Below are 23,196 nucleotides of genomic sequence, written 5' to 3'. Positions count from 1 at the left end.
AAGGCAGCCTGTGGCAGCCCCGGCCTCATCCAGATCCCCAACCATTGACCCGGCGACCATCCTGCTGTCCCAACTGAATAACGGGCACGGAAAGAAGCCACCCTAGGAGGGCACTGGGGCTCCCTGGAGGGTGATGGGAGAACAATCCCATTTTACCGACAGGAAAACTGGGGCTCAGCCAGGGGCAAAGGCAGGGATGGGTGGGCTGAGGACAGAACCGTCCTACGGACAGGGCTCGAGGGGTGCCCATTTTTCTTTAAGCCCTAGAAACCAACTGGTTTCCCACTGTGGGACTATTTCCTTCTGTAAGGGACCCCAAGGTTACAGGGAGCCGCTCTGGGACAAGTCTTGAAGAAAGAAGACAGACTCTGCCGAGATTGCTACCAGTGCATATGGCATCCATATGTACCTTCGTGCAAGTGAGGAAAGGTGCCCTCCTGGGCAGACACATCCTGTGCCAGGGCAAATGTTGGCTAGTGAAGCGCAGCTGGATTTCCATCCGCTCTTGCCCCCTCAGCAAGCACCCATCCAGCACACAATCATGCATGGAGGCCCTAGACACAGTCCCTGACCTTGTGGAGCTTACAGAGATGGCAAACAAGGACACAAACACATAATGCATAATTGTAAATTGTGATAGCACCTTAAAATAAATATTCTGAGTGATGTCTAGTGACAAACAGGCTTCTTTAGACAAAGTAAAGGAGGGAGGCCTTTCCAAGCTCGCAATATTTATTCAGAACCTGGGATGAGGAGTCAGTCATGCAAAGAACCAGGGAAAGAGCCTTCCTAACAGAAAGACCAGCGTGTGCTAAGGCCCTGAGGTGGAAAGGGGCTTGGCATGTTTAAGACCAAGGAGGTCGAAGAGGCAGACAGGGACCTAGTGGGTCATGGCAAGAAGCCTGGGTTCTATCCCAAAGGCAGTGGGGAGCAGGGTTTAAGCAGAGGTTATGGGCTATGGGACTGCATTGGCAGTTGCTCCATAAAGATAAGTCCCATCCTATGAAACTAGTAAGTTAGCCATGCTCTCACCTTCCATCTCATTCCTTCCAACATAGAGACTGGGGAAGACAGAAATGGGACATGTTAAGTAGTGGGTCCCCAATCAGCCACACCTTCTGAAACAGCCTCATAAGCCAATGGGAAAGCAGGGCCAGGAAATGAAGCTCCCATGCTGCCGTCCTGGGAAGGAAGGTCCCTCTGTCACTCTCCCTCAGAGACCTGGCATTCACCGGGGACGCAGAGGAATAAGACTTCTAAGTCAGGCACATTAGCCGCTGCTTTCCTGGGAGTGAGGCTGGACAGAGCCGGGCCAGGTGGGCGGGAGGGGCCCATGCTGGTGATGGGGCCCAGGGGTCAGGCGAAGACTGGGGCACGAGGGGTGCCTCAGAGTTCCTGCTTTTGCCCCCGATAGGTGTGCCACCGAGGATGTTGGGCATGTGGTCCTTGCTTCTCCTCTGGGGGCTGGTGACTCCGTGCCAGGGGCTGCTTGAGAAGGTGGGCACGCTTGCTCGGATTGACAAGGATGAACTTGGCAAAGGTGAGCCTGAGGTGGGCAGGCTGTGAGGGGTCCAGCTGCCATGTAGACGTCCGCACTGATATGCCTAGGGTGGCTGTTCTAAGGAAGCGCTGGAAACAGGCTGTGATTCTCATCTACTCAGAGAGCTCGGGGGCTAAAGGTTTGCTTGCGGGCTCCCATGGGTGATCAGTTTGCTTTCTCCTGAGAGGTGGACTGCGTGAGGCGGGCTTCGGCCCTGTGGGGGCTGCATCTGCCTCGGGGATGGGGCCGGGTGGGATGGAGGAGGTGGAGAGGAGGGGGCTGGCTGGACCAGTGTCTTTGCCCCATGTGTCCAGGGTGGGGGAACTCAAGTAGGCATTGGGTGCTCTGCGGCCCAACGGCCCGGGGTCACGGTCTCGGGGGTATAGTAGGGCAGTTGTGATTAGGAAATGCTTCAAGGAATCAGCCTGGCCTCCTCCATCTTGGTCAAGCCCTGGTGGCTGTGGGCTCCCTCCTTTGCTTCTGCCCTTTCTTTTGGTGCTACAGGGTGGCCCAGAGTCAAGGAGCTCTAGTCATACTTTTGGCCCCAAACCCGCTTTGCTGTGCGACTTCGGGCAAGTCTCTGCCCTTCTCTGGGCCCTATTTCCCCCTTCTGTAAAATGAACCTTCCACCTTCAACCCTCCCTGTAGCCATCCAGAACTCGCTGGTTGGGGGGCCTATTCTGCAGAACGTCCTGGGGACAGTCACATCTGTGAACCAGGGCCTCCTGGGCTCTGGGGGACTGCTCGGAGGAGGCGGCCTGCTGAGCTATGGAGGAGTTTTTGGCGTTGTGGAAGAGCTTTCTGGGTGAGTCCTCACAGTTTGGTGTCTCAATTGTCCACCTACTATGAGCCCTACAGGAAGGCTAGTCCCTTCTTTGCTTCAGGGAAGAGAGAAGAGATTGACTGTCTTCAATTTGTTGGCAGGTAGTGGGGGTAATGGGGGAATCCCTGCATAGGGAGTCCCAGGGCCTGAGTCGGAAAATAATGAGTCCACTGTGTATCAGGAAACACAGGAATAGCAGCATGTCCCTGTGGTTGAGGGTTCCAGTTCTGGGCCTGACTCTAGTTACTCACTGTGTGACCTAAGGCAAGTTGCTTAGTCTCTCTGGGCTAATCCAGGTATCTGCTTCATCTCCTTTGGGTGTCTGCTGCAAAGAGCCCTGCTCTGACCAACCCCTTTTTGTTCCCTCCCCTGCTTTCGAGTTCTCCAGAAGATGTATCACTCCCCCGCACCCCATATGCTTTACTGGTTTGTTTCTTGCCTCCCCTGCTAGGTTATAAACCCCAGGAGGGGCAGGGCTCCTGTTTGGCTTGTTTATTGCCATATCCCCGATATCATTAATAGTGCTTGATATATAATGGATGTTTGAAAAATATTTTTGAATGAATGAATGAAATCACATAATAGCTAATATTTATAACTTAATTACCACCTAGCCAGGGTTTTCTGTGTAACTAGCACTGTGCTGAACACATTAAATTAATTATCCCATGGAATCTAGAAGTAGGACTGTTATCAATGGCATTTAACAGGTGAGACTGAGGCCCCCGGCAGCCAAGGGTCCTGTCCAAGTTCATCCAGCCGGAGTGGTGGTGGTGGTGGCTGTGGGTGTTAGTCACAGGCCTTACCTGCCTGCCCCACGTGGGTGGGAACCATTCCATTGGTGGTGAATCGGGGCAAGGTCAATCTGGATAGCTGGGAGGCATCAGCTAGCCAAAGGTGGATGCAGAGTGGAAGGAAAGTCAAGGGAAAGGTGTTCCAGAGAGAGGGAACAGCCTGGGCAAAGGCCCAGAGGACAGAGAAAGCAATGAGCTGTGGGGAGCTGTGTTTGAGAACCCAGCTGAGTTGCATATGCATGAACCTGGGGGGTGGGAGTGGGGAGACAATGATCCAGGCCAGAGACTGAACCAGGATGGAGGCCATGGGGATGGGGTGAGGAGAACACTTTAATTCACTGAGCCTCCAATGAGGACGATATTACATTTATTGAACACATGCTGTACCAGCTTCAGCAACCACATTTATCTCACTTGTCTTTGCAACGTTTGAGGCGGGTACTAGTATTGGCCCACTTTATAGATGAAGAGACTGAGGCCCAGTGAGGTGAAGTAATTGGGCCCACAGTTGACTTTATGGGTTACAGATGGCATGTGGGACACAGTCCGGAGAGGCTCTAGGCACCACCTGGTCTGAGATGGTCCAGGCACTAAGGGACTGACACTGGGGGTGGGGGGGTCTGGAAGTGAGTGGCCCGCCCCTTGATGCCCATCCCAGGCTGAAGATCGAGGAACTCACACTGCCAAAGGTGTCGCTGAAGCTGCTGCCTGGGTTTGGGGTGCAGCTGAGCCTGCACACCAAGGTGGGCCTGCATGGCTCTGGGTGAGTGTGTCCCTGGGAACCTCTACCCTACTGCTCCCCACCCCAGGCCACTGCTCCACTGGGGACCCTACTCTGTTGCCCCCCTCACCCCCATCTCACTGACCCCCCATTTCCTCCCACCGTACTTCCTCTCCATACCGGTCCCTTCCTGGATCCCACCCCACTCCCCTCCCCAGAGACTTCTAGCTCTCTCTCCCTGGACTGCCCTGCCCCATTGCCCAAGGCTCACTGGACGGGGTGGGGGAAGAGGGTGCAGGAACCCTCAAAATGGGGCAGGGACGCAGTGAGTGACAGGAAGGCATGGGGACCAGCCCTCTCCCAGGGCCACCCACCCACTCCTCAGCCCCGGGTGCGTGGCCGAGGCGGGCCCTGTTGGGTGGGGCCTGGCAGCCTGGCCACGGCCCCAGCGTCCGGTCTCGCAGCCCCCTGGGGGGCCTCCTGCAGCTGGCTGCGGAGGTGAACGTGTCGTCGCGGGTGGCGCTGGGCGTGAGCTCGCGGGGCACGCCCATCCTCGTCCTCAAGCGCTGCAGCACGTTGCTGGGCCACATCAGCCTGCTCTCGGGGTGAGTCCGCAGGTCTCCCGGGAGCGGCCGGCTGGGCGGGGCCTGACCTCCCCCGGCTGCCGGTGGGACTCGCCTGTTCAGCCCGCTGCGCAGACCCGCAGACTGAGACCCATCACAGACAGGCTCTGCGGCCCAGCCCACAGCTACCATCACCCACTACTGGGCGCTCCCCTTCTCCGCCCCAGCCACCCCCGCCCCGAGATCGTCTCCCAGACAGAGCAGACCCTGGCCATCTCAGTTCCCCATCTCAGCACATCAGAGACCCAGCTCTGCCCCCGACTCGCTGTGTGACCCCAGAGGAACCCCTTCCTCTGTCTGGGCTCCAGTGTCCCCAGCTGTATAATGAGGACCTAAATTTGATGATCCGGAAGGCTCTGGCACTTTTACATCCGTGTCTTTCCCCAACTGTCCAGGACACAGTGGCCTTCCCTACACTTATGTTGAACCATCACTCCTGTGGGACAACTGAGGCCCAAAGGGGTCAAGAGACTTGCCGAAGGTCACACACGGATAGCAGCAAGGATGGAGATGGGCTGGCCTCTGGACTCAGATCCGGGGCTTTTCCCCAGGGCTGGGCGCCCTCCCCTCCTCTGCCTCACACTTTGCATCTCCCCATTGGTTTCTACACTCCAGGCCAAATCCCACGCCCCCAGCCCATCTTTGTTGGGTGGCTCTGAGCGTGAGGGATAATCAGACAGCTCTGTGGTCGCTCCCAGGAATAGGGTGAACCAGGGTTGCTCCTGGCTCCAGAAAGGCTTCCCAGGGTTTCCAGGTGGGGTCTTTGGGCTCCTTAAATCCTGGTGGCTCCACCCTGGTCCTCTGGGCTGGAGAGGGCTCTGGGGGGACTAGAGCCCCGATGGTGTTGGCGTTCTGTGGCTGCGGCTCTGTGGTTGCCACCCCTCCTCCCCAGACTCCCCTAGTCTGCAGACACACCTGAACCCACCGACATGCACTTCTCATCCTCAGGCCTCCCCCTCTTATTCATTCAACAAATATCCCTTCATTCACCCAACAGATGTTTACTGAACCCCCACTCTAAGCCAGGCACTCTTCTGGACCCAAATGTCACTTGTCTATAAATGTTGGAGAAGATGAAGGGAACAGACATTTATCGAGCATGTATACCAGACATGAATACAGTCCCATGTAATCTCGGCAGCAACAATTCTTTTTTTTTAAAAATTTTTATTTAAATTCAATTAATTAACATATAGTGTATTATTAGTTTCAGAGGTAGAGTTCAGAGATTCATCAGTCACATATAACACCCAGTGTTCATTCCATCACATGCCCTTCTTAATGCCCATCACCCAGTTACCCGATCCCCGCCGCCCCAGCAACCCTCAGTTTGTTTCCTAGAGTTAAGAGTCTCTTATGGTTTGTCTCCCTCTCTGATTTCGTCTTATTTTATTTTTCCCTCCCTTCCCCTATGATCCTCTGTTTTATTTCTTAAATTCCACATATGAGTGAAATCATATGATAATTGTCTTTCTCTGACTGACCTAGTTTGCTTAGCCTAATACCCTCTAGTTCCGTCCACATCGAGCAACAATTCTTCAAGGTGGGCATTTTACAGATGGGGAAACGGAAGTCATCCCCTGGTTTCCATGGCAAGGCAGAGCCAAGATTTAAACCCCACCCCCTCCGCCTGGAGACGGGAGACGGCCGGAGCCCCCAGTGCCCACTCGGCCGGCCGGGTCTCCCCAGTTGGAGCTGTCCCTGTGTGGTGGCCACGCCCTCACACTTCTCTCCCTGCGCAGGCTGCTACCCGCACCGCTTTTCGGGGTCGTGGAGCAGACACTCTTCAAGGTGCTGCCGGGACTGGTGAGTGTGTGGGCCCCAGGCCAGGAACGCCCCTCCCCTTGACTGCACCTCTCCTTCTCCAGTTTTGAGTAAATCTGGGCGCCAGGCAGGATTAGGCTGTTCTCCCCTTGCACGCCCACTGGATAATCCCATCCTGGCCTGCCCCCGAGCCTCCCGGATGTCGCCAAGCCAGTCTGCAGGTGGCCTGGCACCCTCCATCCCCAGGCTTCCGGATCCTGAGTTGACAGCTCCAGATGAGCTGAGTCCCTGGCTCCCAAATCCAAGCCCCTTTCTTGCCCCCTGCTCTGTCTTTGCCTCCTGTATGATTATTGACTTTATACTTTTCTTTAAACTAGCTTTGAATTAAAATTGAGTCACCCAGTTTTAAAGTGAATTAAAACTGAGCCTTGGGCTTTGGCAAACATGTCCAGAAAAGCACATATATATAAATTAATACATCATAGGTCAAACGCGAAAACCTGAGAAAAGCTGGTCTGCCCAAAGCCGCCTTTCATTCAGGCCAGTGAGGGGACGGTCTTGCTGGGGTCACACAGCAAGCAAAGGGTGGCTGGGCCTCCTGACCCCCAGTCCTGGCAGGACCTCTCTTGTGAGTCATTGTGAAGAATACCTGTGGGAGCCCATGGTTGGCAAAACTGCCCTGGGCTTGAAGAAGCCAATTGAAAATGAAGCTCGGGGGAAAAGGGAAGCTCCCAGCAGCAAGGACCCCAACCCAGGCCCATCTCAGGCAGATTTCAACAACGTGGAGGGGGTACATTTAAATCACACCCCCTCACTGGGCTCTTCAGGACAACTGAGTGCAAGACAGGACTTGTGTAACTCTAAGAGGTTTTAAAAATAAGGGTCGGTTACTAGCATTTCGAGATTGGAGGTTTCTCCTAACGATCCTATTTCTGGCCTCTCTGGTGCAGTCAGCCACCCTAGCCACAGGCCCTCCTTCCTGCAGGTTACACACGCTGGTGCCGAGGAGGAGGCCCCTCCTGCCCAGCAGAACCCTTTCTGGTCTCCTCTCATTTCTGTGACATGCCTGACCCCAGAAACCCTGGAGTTGGGGGTCCCTGAGTATAAATGAAAAGGTAGCCATCTCTTGTCTGAGAACAGCTGTGACCTTGGGCAGGTCACCTTTCTTCCATCCCAGCTGCCTGCGCAGGGAGAGAAGTGTGAGGGCGTGGCCGAAGGAAGGGGCTGAAAGTAGGCAGGGGCTGGACTGGGTCGCCTCTGGGCTTCCTGCTCCAGCGGACTCAGATTCTGTGACTCCCAGACCCGGGGTTCTGGAAGCCAAACCACTTCGTGTCTGTCCTCCTCACCCAGGGGTTTTCTGAGCACACACGACACTGTAGTGTGTGCAGCGGACGGGGCCCAGGCCTGACTCTCTGGGTGGAGGAGGGGGGTTGCCCTTCTTCGGTGTCTGAATTCTAGGTTGCCCAGTGCCCACCTGGACAGCAGGAGGGGCCCGAGACCTGGGAGGGGGCAGCTGCCTTTGTCTCCTCAAGGGAGGGCTGTGCCCCCACCCCCCAGCTGGCCTCTGAAATGTGCCTCCCCTGTTCTCCCGGCCTCCTTCAAGGCTTTCTGAGGGGACCCATGTAACTGGCCCTCTGTGCCCTCTGCTCTGCCCTCCGACACCAAAGTCCAGCCCCCACCCCGCCTCCTGCCTGTGTGTCCCCCAGTCTGTCTGCACATTCTGACTTGCCTTGGACCCCAGGACCACTGAGCAAATGATGGGGAGAAAAGTCAGCTGTCCCCTGCTCTGGGCTGGGGCCACTTCTATTTTCCTGTAACACCTGTCTCCTCTGGACGCAGCTGTGCCCCATGGTGGACAGTGTGCTGGGCGTGGTGAATGAGCTCCTGGGGACTGTGCTGAGTAAGCTGGGGCCCAACCCCCTCCTCCTTGCCCCTTCTCCCTCCCCCTTCCCATTACCCCAAGGCGGGGGCAGGGTGCTACAGGAAGAGGAAGGGGCAGAATTCTGGGGCCTTCACTTCCTCCTCAGACTGATGAGGCCGCCACATGGAGGAGGTCTAATGGTGGGGTTCTGGGCTGAGGCCGGTTCTGCGGGGCCTGGAGGCTTAGCGCCAGCCAGGTCTCCCCCTGCCAGGGGCTGAGGGTCACTTGTCCAGCACTGGTGGTGTGTCTGGCGCTGTCAGAAGCCTGAGACAGATATTATTATTATCTGGACAGACAAGATGACTGAGGCCCAGAGCTTAAGTCAGCAACCCAAAGCCCCACAGCCACAGTGGCCTCCAGTCTCTCTGAGCCTTATGGACATGGATGCCTTCGAAAAATATAAAAAGACATAACCAGGCTAAGGGTAGAAAACTTAGGGGCGCATATGTCCCTATATATGGTGTTATGTAGAGAGAGGCGGGGCCATCTCGTGGTTAGTGAAAGAAACTAGCTCTGGAAAACAGAAATCCTGGCTTTGCCATTCCATTCTGTGGCTTGTGTGACCTTGGGCTGGTGACGTCCTCCGTCTGAGCCTCAGCTTCCTTATCTATAAACTGCAGATGACCCTAGTGCCCAAGGGAATACTTAGTGGAACGCTAGGCACTCAATAAATAGGAGGCGGGCTTGTTATTATTGGGGGCTGGGTTCATGGGGTCTTTCTCCCTCCTCCCCTCCCCATGTAGGCCTGGTGCCCCTTGGGGCTCTTGGGTCCGTGGAATTTACTCTGGCCACGCTGCCTCTTATCTCTAACCAGTACATAGAGTTGGACATCAACGTGAGTGCCCACCAAGGCCCTGCCCAGAGCCGGGGGTGGGGTGGGGTGTTGGCAGAGGCTGGGTAGGGGATGCTGGTGGTCCTCCAAATGATGTCTCCTCCCCTACAGCCCATCGTGAAAAGCGTAGCTGGTGACGTCATCGACTTCCCCAAGCCCTCCAAACCCATCAAGGTGCCCCCCAAGGAGGACCACACATCCCAAGTGGTTGTGCCTCTGCCCCTCTTCAGCACCGTGTTTGGGCTCCTGCAGACCAACGGTGCCCTTGACATAGACATCACCCGGGAGCTGGTAAGTGTGGCCCCTGCCCCACTGTGGCCTGACAGTGCTAGCCATGAGCTCGTCACATCATTACTGGTCAGCCTTGACTAGCCCTCTTCTCTATAACTAGTTTATAACTATGTAGCTAGTTTTCCGTCCCCATACCATATGAGTCCTTCTGGAGTCAAAGCCCAATTTTATGCTAAGCTGTGAATGGTTAACATTTCCATTGCTTTCTCAAGAGCAGATTTGAGTTGGAGAGAAGAAAACTAGGGTTGGACTATACCTAAAGTCACTTGGACATTTGTTCTAAAGCTTCTGAGACCTCTCTGCTTCCATTCTGGCCCTTCTCGTACCCTCACAGATGTCTGGAAGCCCCGCAGGAGCCTCACCCAGAGACATTTTTCTTAGTCTCATCCTTTCCACAGGCAGTGAGTCTGAGCCCCTTGGGGCCTCTGCCTGCAACTCAGGCCCAAGGCGGCAAGGACTGATCACTCATTTCCTGATGGTGGGGTCCAGAGAGCACTGTGAAGGCCTATGGGAGGTGGGAATAGGGCCCTGAGCTGGGAGGCAGGTGTCTTCTAGCTGGAGGGAGGAGACAGGGGAGGCTAGGCAGAGACTATGAGTGTGAGAATGTGTGTGTCAGAGCAGTGTGTGTGTGTGTGTGTGGCAGGAGAAAGGGACCTCAGTGGCCATGGGGTGATAGCTGTGTGTTGGGTGAGTGTCTGGAAATCCTCTGACCAGGAGAGAATGCGTTTCTATGTCTCTCCTGTGTGAACAGGTATGTTCTGCAAAGTGGACATGTGCAAACATCAGGGCGGGGCGGCTGGGCCATTATAGATGAAAGCAGACCTGATGGGACTGTAGTGAGCTAGGGGGCCTGTGCCCCGTGTCTCTGCAGCTGCTACTCAGCTTCCCCAAGGGGATGGGGTGCAGGCCCAGTGTGATCAGGTTTTCCAAAGTTTTAGCCAGAGCCTGGCAAATTTATATGAACTTTCTTGATTTGTAAATACTGGAAACAAATCCATAGGTTTTGAGAAAAGACCGTTTGGATAAAGGGCAGAAATGTCTGGGATCGGATCCCTGGGCCTTCAGATCGTAAGCTCTGGCAGAGTAGTTTAAGAGTCCAGGCGTCAGCCTTCCCAGGTCAGATCCTGCAGCACAACTCGCCAGCTTATGACCTCGGGCGGGAGCATCAGGCTTCCCATCTGTAAAGTAATGCTGAAATGAGCAAAGGACACAAAGCCCTTAGCGTGGGCCTGGCAAGTGGTAAACACTCATCAGTGGCCAAGAGGAGGAACCCGAGTGTCTGTAGGGATGAGTGTGTGTAATTGGCAGGGGTGGGTGGGATGTGGGCAGAACTACTTTGTGTATGCTGAAGAATTCCTGTCCTGTGTCTGTTCACCCCACACCCCATTTGGGCTTGGGTCCAGGTCCCCAGCAATGTGCCGTTGACAACTACAGACCTGGCGGCTTTGGTCCCTGAGGTGAGTGACCCTCTCATGGGCTTTGATCATTGTCGCTCTTTCCTGATGGGCCTGAGTGAACTCCAGAATCGTTCTCAATACCGCTCTCCAGACAGCTGCAATCGAATGTCGAGTCCAAATTCACGCTAAAGTTTAAATGACTACCACTTAAACTTTCCTGACCGCAGATTTTGCTCGGAGAGGAAAGGATCAGAGTTTAACTGCCCAGAAGTCAACTGGGTATTTGTCCTGTGGCTGTTGCGCCTCCGTCAGGCAGAGGACAGGAGATTCTTCCCCTCTGTCCACCTGCCCAACTTCATGTTGGCCTCGGTCTTCTCCGCCCCCAGGGAGAAGATTCTGGGTGCTGGCCCTGAGGAGAGAAGGGAAAGGAGAGGATTCAGGGAGGGTTGACTAGTGGGCATCCATCAGGTTGTGACTTCAGGGCCTGGCCTCAGTTTTCCTGACTGTTCAGCTGGGGCTGGACCAGCCACTTTCCAGCTGTGGGAATCTGAATTCATACTGGAGTTGAAATGACTACTACAAGGTCCTTACGTAATAGCAGATGCTGACAGAGGTTGGAATGAGGCCCAGAAAGTCTGGGTTTCTACCGGGGAAGACAGAGGGGGCAGTGGAGTTTGGGGGTGCAGAGGACAAACTGAATCCTTGGAAGGTGGTGATTCACAGCAACCTTAGCGGGTGTGGCTGGGGCCTCTGCTTCTGGGAGTCCTTGGCTGAAGGGCATAGGGGTCTCAGGCAAAGGAGGAGATGGGGCTAGACATGCAGAGGACCTCCCGAGAGCAGGAGTTGTAAGATGGAGAGGGACTTGGAGGAGGCAGAGGTGGCAGGAGTGGGGAACCCATGCCCACAGAGAGCCGGGCCTTGTCCCTCCAGCGTGGGGAGGCTGGGCCTGTCTCTGGAGGCAGAAGTCTTTGTACTTGCTGTGTCAGAGCCCCATGGCCCCGGCTCTGAGTCTGGTTCCATGGCTTCAGAATCTGTGGATACATAAGGATGGAATCTGGTGAGTCCCTGTCTTTATGACCCTGTGACTCTGGGAGTCAGGGCTGATGGGTCCCTGGGTTCCAGCATTCAAGTGGTCCTAAGCCTCGGTGACTCCGTGGCTTCCAGCATTTCCATGCTTCTATGATTGTGAATCTTGGAATTTCCTGATCGTGAGTCAGTCAACGCTACGCACTGAGCACCTACTATGTCCCAGGCCCTGTGCTAGGTGCTGGGTGTGCAGAAGGAGCCAAAGATGAAAAGCAGACCAAAGCCTCTGTTTCAGGAGCTGCCATCCTGGTAGGGGTGACAGACGTTGGACACATGAATAAGTAGACTATACACCCCGTCAGAAGGTGGAAGAGGATGGGGCGGTGAAGGCCGATGAGGAAGGCGGGGGTAGTGCTTTTAGGCAGGGTGCCCTGCCAAGGCCTCACTGAGGAGGTGACATTTGAACAGTAGGCTGAAGGAGCGGAGGGAGGGAAACACGCGAGTATCTGGGGAAGAAACAGCAAGTGCCAAGGCCCTGAGGTTGGGGGTGTGCCAGGCAGTTTGGAGGAAGAGCGAAGTGGCCAGTGAATCAGGAGAGAATGTGGGGCCAGCGGCTGGAGGGAAGATGGAGAGGAGAGCCGAGGATGGGTCGTATAGGGCCTGTGGTTCTTGCGGGGGATTTTGACTGTGAGACAAGAGCCTGATTCAGTTCCGTGGGTTGATGTCTCCCCGCTTGAATGTCAGCCTCAGCGGGGCATGAGCAGGACTGTCTGGTTTGGGCTGTAACCTTAGCACCCAGCATGGTGCCCAGTGCCCATTAGGTGCTCAGTGGGTGTTTGTTGACTGACTGATTCTATTATTGGGGCACTGAAGCTGCCCTCCCGTCCCCCGCCCTGCCCCTGCCTCTCTCCAGGCCCTGGGAAAGTTGCCCCCAGGCCGGCAGCTCCTGCTCTCCATGCGGGTGAAAGAAGCACCGTCAGTCACACTCCAGAACGGCAAGGCCACCATCTCTATCCCAGCTAACATCCATGTGCTGTCCTACCCCCCTAAAGGGACCCCTGAAGCCCTCTTTGAGCTGAATGCGGTGAGTGGCCGAGGGCTGGGAGCCTGGCACCAGGGCTCTGAGCGGGCCTGCCTTCTCCCAGACCCTGATTTTGGGGGTGTCTCCCTCCCCCATTGTCGTCATCTGAGCTGAGGCCCGGGAGGCCCGGGTGCCCGCTCCATCATGCATCTGTCCTGGCCCGGGTCCTGTCTGCTCTGCCTTCCTCAGATCTCAGGAATGACTCCCCATCTCCTCAGCCTCGCTGTGCTCAGATATCTCTCCGGTGACCCTCCAGCTTCCCCCTGGCCCTCCACCTCTGCTGGTTTTCCCAAAAGCACAGCTCCCTCCCTGCTCACTCTCTGCCTGGCCCCCCAGGACAAGCACCTTTGCCTGGCACTCAGTGCCGTCCCGCCCCATCCTCTGCCCTTCCCATCCTTCTCCCTCGGCCTCAGTGACTCAGGGCTAGCAGGTCCCACGTGGGTGCTTGTTGGCGGGGTCCTCCCCCACCGCAGTGCCGTCTCCCCTCCCCCCTTGGCTAACTTCCTCTTTCAAGATTCAGCTCAGGTGTCACCCCACTGGGGACGCTTTTCCTTGCCCCCCTTTAGGCTGGATTGTGGGTCTCTCCAGGCTCCTGGAGCCCCAGAGCTTCCTCTCATGCAACATCAGGTGCCCTCAATGCTCCACTTCCTGAACACCAGAGCCTTCAAGTTACCTCCGCATAGCCCAGCGTGAACCCTAGCCCACAGTAGGGATTAGTGGAGGGAACGGATAGTGGAAATTCACCTGTTGGCCAAAGTGGCCCTGTCCTCAAGCTCCTCCTGCCACATTCATGGCTAACCTCTGCCTGCTCTTTCCATTGCAGGTTTTGACTTTAAATGCCCAGCTGGCTCCCTCGGTTACCAAGCTGCACCTCTCGCTGTCCCTGGAACGGTAACCTGGGGTCCTGGGCCTTGTCTTTAGGAACAAGAACTAGGTAGGGGCCGACTGGAACCACCACCCATTCGCTGAGCATCAGTCAAGTTGCCTGTGTTCTACCAGCCTCTTCCTTGCCTCCAGGACCTGCCAGGGAGGGGTCGGTATTAGCCCATTTTACAGATGGGACAGCCGGGGCTCAGGGCAGCAGGATCCAGAGCAGGCTTCTACCACTGCACCTGCTCCAAACCTGGCCCTGGGAGATAAACGTGCTGCGGGGACATGGAGTCCAAACCCCGTGAGTTACCAGCCCCAGAGACTAGCCACGGAGATAACTGTAAAATTCTGTTATTCATGTGGACTAGTTACTTGTCTAATCTCTCCACCCCCGAGGTAACTAGGTCCCATGATAGCCATAATAACCAAGATGGTGAGGTTGGTGACAGTCCTTCCTGACACATGCATGGCACTTCACAGCCGGCAAAACCCAGGCTCACGCAGTGGGCTGTCCCCGGAAGCCGGGCTGCGGTCTGGGCCTCCACTCTGCAGGCCCAGTGCTGTCACCATGGCCTGAGGCCTGGGGACCTGCCTGTCCCTCCCCTAGGTGTGGGGGGCTTTCCCGGGGGTCTCTGGGATCTGCCCGTCCAGAGCCGTAGGCCCCCAGTGCTCACCTGACCCCGTATTCGTGTCCTCCGCAGGCCCTCAGGCTGCTGCTTCCCCCCTGCAAGGCTCCATTGTCGCCCCATTTCTAGCCTTGCCCCCCTGCCTGGGTTTGCTTCCCCTCCCTGGTGGCAGTCCCTGCCTCAGCCCCTCAGGAAATAGAGGTGTGTGTCCAGGCTCTGGCCCTGGACCTGTATTTGGGCCAGCTGGGATCCGTCTTTAGTGCTGTCTTTAGTGCTCGCCTGCTGGATGCCGGGAACCCTGAGTCCAGTGCTTAGTCTCTGGGAGGGCCACTCCTTAGGGAGGCTCGGCCACTTGCCCAGGGCCAAACAATTGGGAGGGGGACTAAGACTCCAGGGCCGTAGAGTCAGAGGGGGCAGTCATGATATATCAGAAGAAGGTTAGATCCGTTCAGGTCCATTTTACAGGTGGGAAAACTGAGTCCCTGAGTCGAGGTGACTAGAGGCAGAATTGGGGCTGTAACCCTGTTTCCTGATCCTGGGAGTGGGGTGGGCAGAGCAGTGCTCAGTAGGTGCTGTGGTGGGTGCTGCGGCCGCTCAGTATCTCTCTTCTCTCCCCCAGGCTCAGTGTCAAGCTGGCCTCCTCCTTTGCCCACGCCTTTGATGTAAGTTCCTGGGAGGGTGAGCAGCTTGCCAGTGGTGAGGGTCTTCAAGTGGGGGGTGGAAAGGGGCAGGATGAGTCATAGGTCATATGCCTGAGCTGACCCGTCTGGGCTCTGCCCCAACAAGCCAGAGTGGGCAAACATCAGAGCAAGTGTGCATGTGTGTATATGTATGTGTAAAATAGTCATCATTGAGGAAAGTGAATCTCATGATCTTCCAAAGTCCTGGAACCTTACAAAGTTGTAAACATTCAGAATCTCACAAGGACTCAAAATTCTAGAACTTCACACAGTAATAATGTTCCTGAACTCAGAAAGTTCTAACATTTCAGAGCCTCACAGAGCCCCTGGTGTCCTGCTTTTCAGAGTTCGGAGGTTCTGGAGTCCCACAATGGTCTCAGGTTCTAGAACATTCTAAGGGTCCCTAAATGGATAGGAATCTAAGAGCAGACCTCTCAAAGTTCTACTGGAGCTGGGCATGTTTTCTGCTCTTTCTCAGGCACTGTCCCTTCCAGGCCCCACAGACCCTTCCTCTAGGAAAGCAGTTCTTCCAAGCTCATGGGGCCTGCGTGAAGCTGTTCTAAATCACAGAGTCCCCTTTGGGGTCATTGATGGACAGCCACCCCAGTGGGCCCTGTGCCCACCAGGAATGTGTCCTCAGGCTTGGGGGAGGCTCAGCAGCTGGACCTCTGGATTCCCTGCTGGGGAAGGGATGAGCTACTCCTGGCGAAGCCACACCTCCCAGCTTTCCCTGTGCTCTGTTGCAGGCATCCCGTTTAGAAGAATGGCTCAGTGATGTGGTCCGGGTGGCCTATGTGCCGAAGCTCAATGGTATGGGCAGACTTTGCTCTCTTCTTGGAAACATGGAATGTCTGAAATCAGATTGCCCATTGTTCTGATAGAGATACTGAGGTTGGAGGGGTTGATCCCCATTTCTAAGATGTAGAAACTGAGGCACCGATGTTTCCTTTCAAACTACATTAATTAGCACCTCCATCACGCCAAACCCTGGGCCCTGAAAGCCGTCTGACCAGTGTCCTGTCCTCAAGCTCACAGTCCAGAGGGAAATAGTCATATAAACAAATAATTAAAATTTAGATGACTCAGAGTATGCAAGGGACTGATAGAACCTTGCACTGATAGAACCTGAGGGGAGCCACTGATGACAATACAGAAAAGGAGCATTTTTGTTTGGGTTTAGTAGGATGAGTAGGAGTCTGCCAATCAGGAAAACTGAGTCCCCAAGAACAGAAATGGCTGGCTCAAGGAAACTTGTCCCAGCCCCCAACCTACCTTGGCTCTCAACCATTTCCTCCTCCCAGTGGACCTGGATGTTGGAATTCCCTTGCCTAAGGTTCTCAATGTCAATTTTGCCAACGCAGCCCTGAAGATCATCGAGGTAAGCTTCCCACGCAGGTGTGGCTTTGATGGGCCTTAAGCTCGAGCTGAGGGGAATGCCCTGCCTCACCATCTGGTCTGTTCCTGCACCGTTTTCTAAGTTGCTCAGGGCATTACAAGTTACTTCACCTGGGAATGTCAAACATATGACGTGCGCTACAGCTCCTTCCTCACTCGCCCACGGCAGACATTGTCGGTTGATCACAGAATCCTCTCCTGTTGAATGCACACACGCATCTGACCTATTGGATGGAATTTGAGATTCACTCACAGAGTCACAGCTCCCCTGGCCCAGGGCTAGCAAATATCCTGTGCCTGTGGCAGGCATGGCTAATAGTCCATGACATTTTTTCTTGCTGAACATCAACATGGCCTCACGATCCTTTTCTTTTCTTTTCTTTTTTTAAAGATTTTATTTATTTGACAGAGGGAGACACAGCGAGAGAGGGAACACAAGCAGGGGGAGTGGGAGAGGGAGAAGCAGGCTTCCTGCTGAGCGGGGAGCCCGATATGGGGCTCGATCCCAGGACCCCGGGATCATGACCCGAGCCGAAGGCAGACGCTTAACTACTGAGCCACCCAGGCGCTCCCTCACGATCCTTTTCAATCCAGCACCACTTTGAGTCTTGGAACGACTCTGGGAAGTGGGCAGAGCAGGGAATTATGGATCCATTTATCAGATGAGGATCAGGGATGAAGGAGGTCAAATTTCTGGCCCAAGGCCACTTAATAAATTAGCAGGAGAAATGGTGCTTGAACTTGGGTCTCTTGACTTAAGTTCGGAAGTCAGTGACCTCTCCCACACTGGATGTCATTCATTCATCGTTCACTCACTTGTTCATTCATTCAGTTAGCAAGTGCCTGCTGGGTTCCAGGTCTGGTGCTAACCCCAGGGCACAGGGCTGGGGGTGAGGGGAGGATTGGAGGACGACATGGAGACAGGAGCGGGGGTGGAGGGCGTGGCAGATGGGCTAACGAGAACCGTCGCTCCTTGCAGAATGCCGTTGTATTGACCGTGGTATCCTGAAGCTGAGAATGGCCACCTGCCCTCCCCGTTGACTTCCAGAGTCCGTGCACCTGCTCACTTGGCCTCAATTTCCCTCCCAGCCTCTGGCCTGTGTCGGTGACAGTGTTAGTGTCCCTTAGGCACCCAGGACCACCCAGGTGCTCTAGCCCTGCAGCTCTGCCCCCAGTCTGGGGTGGGGACTGCAGGGCTGGGCACAGGACTCCTTTTTGAAGAACAGTGGAGAGTTCTGAGCTTTCAATAAACCACTCCTCTCTCTTGGCACCTCCCAGCTGGTTTGTTCCTCAGGTTTCTGGGACCCTCGCCAGCTCCTGGCCGGGGCTCCTGGAGAGTAAAGGACTTGGGGGCCTAGTCCTTGTAGCTTTGCCTCCCAAACTTACCTGGTGGCCTGGGAAGCCTCTGTATCTTGTCCTGCCTTCCTTCACCTCTGCCTCGGGCTCCTCGTGCCCCCCTCCCCGGCCCCTACCCCCTTCCCATATCTATTTTTCTAAGTACCTGTATCTTTCGCTCTGTCTTTCTGAATCTGTCTGATTCTGTGGCTGTCTGTCTCTGTCTCTCTGACTTTGGGACACTTCTCAGAAGTGATGTGTGAGCAGAAGGGTGAATAGGAGTTTTTCAGGGAGAAAGGAGCCAGCATTCCCGGAAGCAAGGATGACCTGGTCCTGCCCTGGAGGGATCCCTACTGGCTGCACACCGGTGGTGGACTTACCGCAGGATAGGCCTCAGAACAAACTACACCAAATGCTCATAGTGTGGATGGGGAAACTGAGGCCAGAGAGGGGCCTGGCTGGCCCAAGACCGCACCGCAGCAGAGTTAGGCTGGGAAACGGGGGCGGAGGGGGGGGTCCCACTTCAGTCCTGGGCTCCTCCCCACTGCTCAGGTTGGGCCTCCTGGGTTCTGGGGAATGGCCCCAAGTTGGCACTTATGCGTGCGCTTGAGGAAAGAGGTGCCAATGAAGTTTTGGGGAGTGGCTCAGGATTTGGGGAGGCAGAAGAGAGTTGGAGCCCATCTGAAGGTTTGTGCATTAATAGGAATGACCCTGTGACCCCCCACCCACCCAGCCAGCCTCCCAGCCTCCTGCCTTTCCTTCCTTCCTCTCTCCTTCCCCATCCCATCCACTCATCTTACAGGTATCGGCCCCTATTGGCTTGTATGCCAAGCCCGGTGCTAAGTGACATGTTGGAACTTATCTTTGACTCTTTTCTCACTTCCCTTGTCTCCTGACTCCCACCCAGAACAGGGCAATGATTAAATGAGTGGCCCAAGTTAGCTGTCTGTGTTCAAATCCATCCCAACTGCGGATTAGCCATGTGGCTTTGGGCAAATCATTCAATCCCTCTGACTCTCTATCTCTTCATCGGTAACTTGCGGATGATAGTAGTGAGGTTTTGTGGGTTACCCAGCACTTAGGATGGTGAGCTCATGTTACTGCTACATGGCTCTGCCTTCTCAGCAACCTTCCTCTACTCCCTCCCTCCCCTCTCCCATCCCATCCTCCTCCAGCCCTTCCTTGACCTCATCTGGCCATCTCACCACCACTGACAGCCCTCCATTGTCTGGATTCTCACGGCCAACAGGAAATCATCCAAAATCCCAGCTTGGCATTCAAGGCTGCCCATGACCTGGCCTCAGCCGATTCCTCTGGGAGCATGGAGAAGGAGCAGAGTGGTCTCTGTGCCTCAGGCTCCTCATCTGTGACATGGGAACACTCTAGGACTCACTCATAGGTCGTTTGAGGATTAAATGGGAAAATCCTTATGAAGTACGGCAAAAAGTGCCTGGTACGTGGTAGATGTGTGTGCTGTGTGCCCAGGGCCTCACGTGGCGCTTCCCCCTTCCCTCCTTGCTTCCGATCGCCCCTCGCCCAGATGTGCCTGGCAAACTCTTGCCAGCCCTCCACGCGCAGGGCCCCTGCAGCCTTCAGCTGCACTGTGCTATAGGCAGGGTCCATTATCGTGCCCACCACACTGGGTTGTCGCTCTTCAGTCCAATTTTCCCACTCGACCCAGAGCGCTGCAAAGTCAGGGACGGTATTGCTTCATCACAGTGAGTCCTGTGGCTTCACGGGACAGCCGTGAGAGCAGCTTATCTCCACTGAGCGCCTACTGTACATCAGTCTTGGCATTACATGCTTAACACCGCTTACCTCAGTCAATTTCCACAGCGACCATAATAGTGGATGGGATGGCTTTACTTTACAGAGGAGGAAACAGGCTCAGAGAAATGGAACTGGCCAGCCCCTAAGTGATAGAGCCAGGATTTGAACCAGATCCTTCTGACTCTAGTTCCAAAGCCTGGGCTTTTCCCTGTGATGCTATAAAATACTTGCTGCATTTATTGTTTCTTGTTCCAGGTGCTTTAGATACGTTATGTTTTCGACTACTTGAATCAACCCTGCTTTCTAGGAGCTGTTTTTACCCTCAATCTGTAGTTGAGGACCCTGAGGCACAGAAAGGTTAAGTGACTGGCCCCTGGCCACACAGCTAGGAAGTGACAAGGCCAGGATTTGAACCCGGGCTCCCTGACTCCAGAGCCCAGGCTCTGAACCTCTGCACTTAGAGCAGGGGGATGAAATACGATGTGTAGAGAGCCCCTCCACGGGCAGCCCCCTTGCAACCCTGGCAGCTGACAGCTCATGAGAGAGACCGGGCTGAAGGAGGGGGCGGTGATGGGACTGGTTCTGTTTCCTGGTCCCTCAGCTCCCTGCCTGAGCCCCCCACATGGCCCCCTGCACGACTGAGTCACCTTTGGGTGAGTCCGTCACCTCCCAGGGCCTGGTTGCTTCAGCCTCAGACAAAGGTGCCTTTTGGACACTAATCCCAGGCGATCTCCCTGGCGCCAAAGTTGTGCTAATCCTCTTGGGGCTCCAGGGGACAAGCCAGCCTCATGGCCACCAGGGTCTGGCTGGTCTCAGGACCGGGGAGGGCACGGAGCCTCAGGTGACGGACAATAGCCAACCACTTTCCCGTGTGCGCTGCCCTCTAGTTTCCAGTGCGCATTGGTCCCTGCGGGAACCCCGGCAGTGGCGGGGTAGGGGAGTGGGCGGGACACAGAGCACCACTGCCCTCTTGCATTCTATTTCAATTTTAAAAGGGAATGTATTGGTTTAACAAGCATTTATATCACACTCAATGCCAGACAATGGGGAGCCAAAAAGGGGTCTGCTGTGTACTGAGCCCCCACGAGGCTCCAGGCACATTGCAGACGTCTCCTGTGTAATCCTCCAAACCCAGCTAGGGCAGTGCAGTTAGGCCTATTTCTCCGATGGCCAGACTGAGGGCCTGGAGAAGGGCTTGTGTGGGGTGGAGAGAGCAGATAGGACATGGGGGGAACGCAGGTATGTGTGTTTCTCGGGGTCCCTGCCCCAGAGCCACAAATGATCAGGTAGCCCAGGGCTGGGGCTAAAGCCCCTCCTCACACCATTCACGGCTTGCTCAGATTTGTTGCCATGTGGGACCAGCAGGGACCCGGATGATGGGGATAAAAATGCCACCTGCTAAGCACCTCCTGCGTGATTAAGTCCCTCAATCCTCACAACACCCTTTTGAGGTCACCATCTCAAACCCAAAGAAACAGAAGCTCAGAGAGCAATGGCAGCAGAATTCAAATCCAGCCTCCAGCTCCAAAGCCTGTTCAGTGATGCACCCACTGCAGATGAGGAAACTGAGTCCCAGAGTGGGGCAGGCCCAGGGGCCAGTGACGACAGGGAGCTAGGCAGAACTCTGCCCCCGCTGCCGCCAGGGAGGGAGGAGGAAGCAATCTCCTTGCAGAATTCAGGGAAACACGTTTATTCTCAGCCTGATTTGAGAGCAGACCTTGATGGGAAGATAGAAAGGCCCCCTCACCCCCCGAGGAGTCCTCAGGAGGACCTGGTGGAGGCAGGGAGGGGGTGGCATCAATGAAACATGGAGGCAGGACCCCGATGGGGGCTGGGGGTGGGTGGGAAGCAAAGACTGGGAGAACTCCTCACCCAGTAGGGAGTGAGAGCTCACGTTCATTCATTCCCCATAGGGGCAGCTGTGTCCGTGCTGGCTGGGAGTGGGCACAGGCTTGGTTTGCCCACGGCAACACCATCTCCCATGGGCTGCAGAGGGCCCTGGGCGGGCCAGAGGAAGGGTCAGGGTTGGGGTTGTCACAGAAAGCTTTCTGAGTAGCTGACATTTCTGTACAGTTATAACCAGTGGAGTCTGGAGAAGGGTATCCTGTGGCAGATGTTGTATGTGCAAAGACCCAGAGACAGGGAACAAGGAGGGGGGTGATGAGCAGCATGGGGTGCAGAGAGGAGCAGGACTGAGTGCAGGAAACAGACCCACCTTGGATGCCAAGGCCGGGGCCTGGGCTGTGTCCCTGCAGGTCTTGGAGGGACAGTGGCCGCCTCTGAGGCATTGACTGGGAAGGGGCAGGAGGCAACATTCTGGGGTGATGGAAATGTTCTATACCGAGATAGGGGTGTGGGCTACAAGGTTGTACAAAATTGTCAAAATTCAACAAATAAACACTTGAGATCGGTGCATTTCACTGTAGGTAAACTTTATATTCACAGAAAAGAATCACAATAGCGTGCATTTTGAAGTGTTCAGAAGGAAATGTACTGTTCCCTGCAGTTTACTTTGAAATACATTTTTTAAAAAGACAGATTCTTGGATCCATGGGTCGATATGTGATGAAGCAGGAAGAACAGCGTGCTAATGGCGGGGATGGCCGGTGGGTGGAAGGTGACAAGCGCATGGGTCTTTAGGGTACAATTCTTTCAACTTTGCTGTATGTGTGAATATTTCATAATGAAAGATTGGGAGAAAATCTTCTGCAGGTCAAAAGAAGCCCATCTACTTGTTCTCATTACACCAGCCCCAAGTTTGGAGAGTCAGACCTATATGCATCTCCCTGAATCTTCCAATCAGTCCCAGGAGGCAGGCATTATATCCATTTAACAGATGGAAATGATGAGAGGCACAGAGAAGGGAAATGGCTGGCCCAAGGTCATACAGTGAACTGGGGCTTGAGCCTGAGTTTGAACCTGAGTCAGCCTGATGCTGGGTCCAGTCCCAGGGTGCTTCCTGGCTGCCCAGGCTGTCTGGAGAAGGCAGTGCCTGACTTAGAGCTGGAAACCAGATGCATCTGTAGGTGTTCCTAGTTCTCCCATCTGGGGGCCTGCCTCGCTGGAGTCTCCAGCAGTGTGCCCAGACCAGAGGCTGATGAACCTCAGCTCATGTGACACTATCCGGAGCTGAACATGGCTCTCAGAATTAACCACAAACCGCAAACCTTTGTGGTTTTGGGGCTCAATGCCTGCTTTGCAGAGCACATCTGGATTCCAATCTCTCATAATTACATGGTGTTTCCCTCTCTAGGTCTGGGCTCCAACCCAGCTGCTATATAAGGCTGCCCTGTAACTAGACTCAGCCAAAAGCAGAGGGCCCGGTGAATAGGACCTCTCAAGCCTGAGCTGCAGGGACGTTGCAGGGGTAAGGAGGGGCCCCTTCCCCATTGAGTGTCTGGGTAGTGGGAAGCTGAGGCCTTGGGAGGCACTGAGGAGAGTCTCAGACTGGAGACCTGTCAGAGTGACCCCTCTCTGAGCCTCTGTTGTCTTGCCTATAACATGGACACAGTCAGGAGAGCCTCTCAGGGATCAAGAAAAGGGTCTGAGCCGTACCAGTTACATGAGTTAACAGAGCTGCACTTATATTTCCAAGGGATTTGGGTACCTGGCACCTTTGCTACTTCTCTGAGACTCCTCAGCTGTTTGCCAGAAATCCCTCCATTGGTGTCCATCTTTTTAACTGAAGATGGTGATCCCTCTTTGTA

General features: G+C 55.0%; 1 protein-coding gene across 1 annotated transcript; it reads left to right on the top strand.

Moving 5' to 3' along the window:
* Nucleotides 1-1,422: 1,422 nt before the first annotated feature.
* On the top strand, nt 1,423-17,393 carry BPIFB3 (BPI fold containing family B member 3). The gene is made up of 15 exons (XM_035005665.1): nt 1,423-1,540; nt 2,189-2,345; nt 3,816-3,920; nt 4,343-4,483; nt 6,244-6,307; nt 8,105-8,165; nt 8,930-9,021; nt 9,130-9,309; nt 10,713-10,766; nt 12,646-12,816; nt 13,637-13,704; nt 14,929-14,971; nt 15,736-15,799; nt 16,291-16,367; nt 17,364-17,393. The coding sequence occupies exons 1-15, from the start codon at nt 1,429-1,431 to the stop codon at nt 17,391-17,393; spliced, it is 1,419 nt and encodes a 472-aa protein (XP_034861556.1). The 5' UTR covers nt 1,423-1,428.
* Nucleotides 17,394-23,196: the final 5,803 nt, after the last annotated feature.

This window comes from Mirounga leonina, unplaced genomic scaffold (assembly GCF_011800145.1).
Source record: "Mirounga leonina isolate KUSES-001 unplaced genomic scaffold, KU_Mleo_1.0 Mir_150, whole genome shotgun sequence".
Lineage (NCBI taxonomy): Eukaryota > Metazoa > Chordata > Mammalia > Carnivora > Phocidae > Mirounga > Mirounga leonina.
This window is presented reverse-complemented; position numbering and strand designations above follow the sequence as displayed.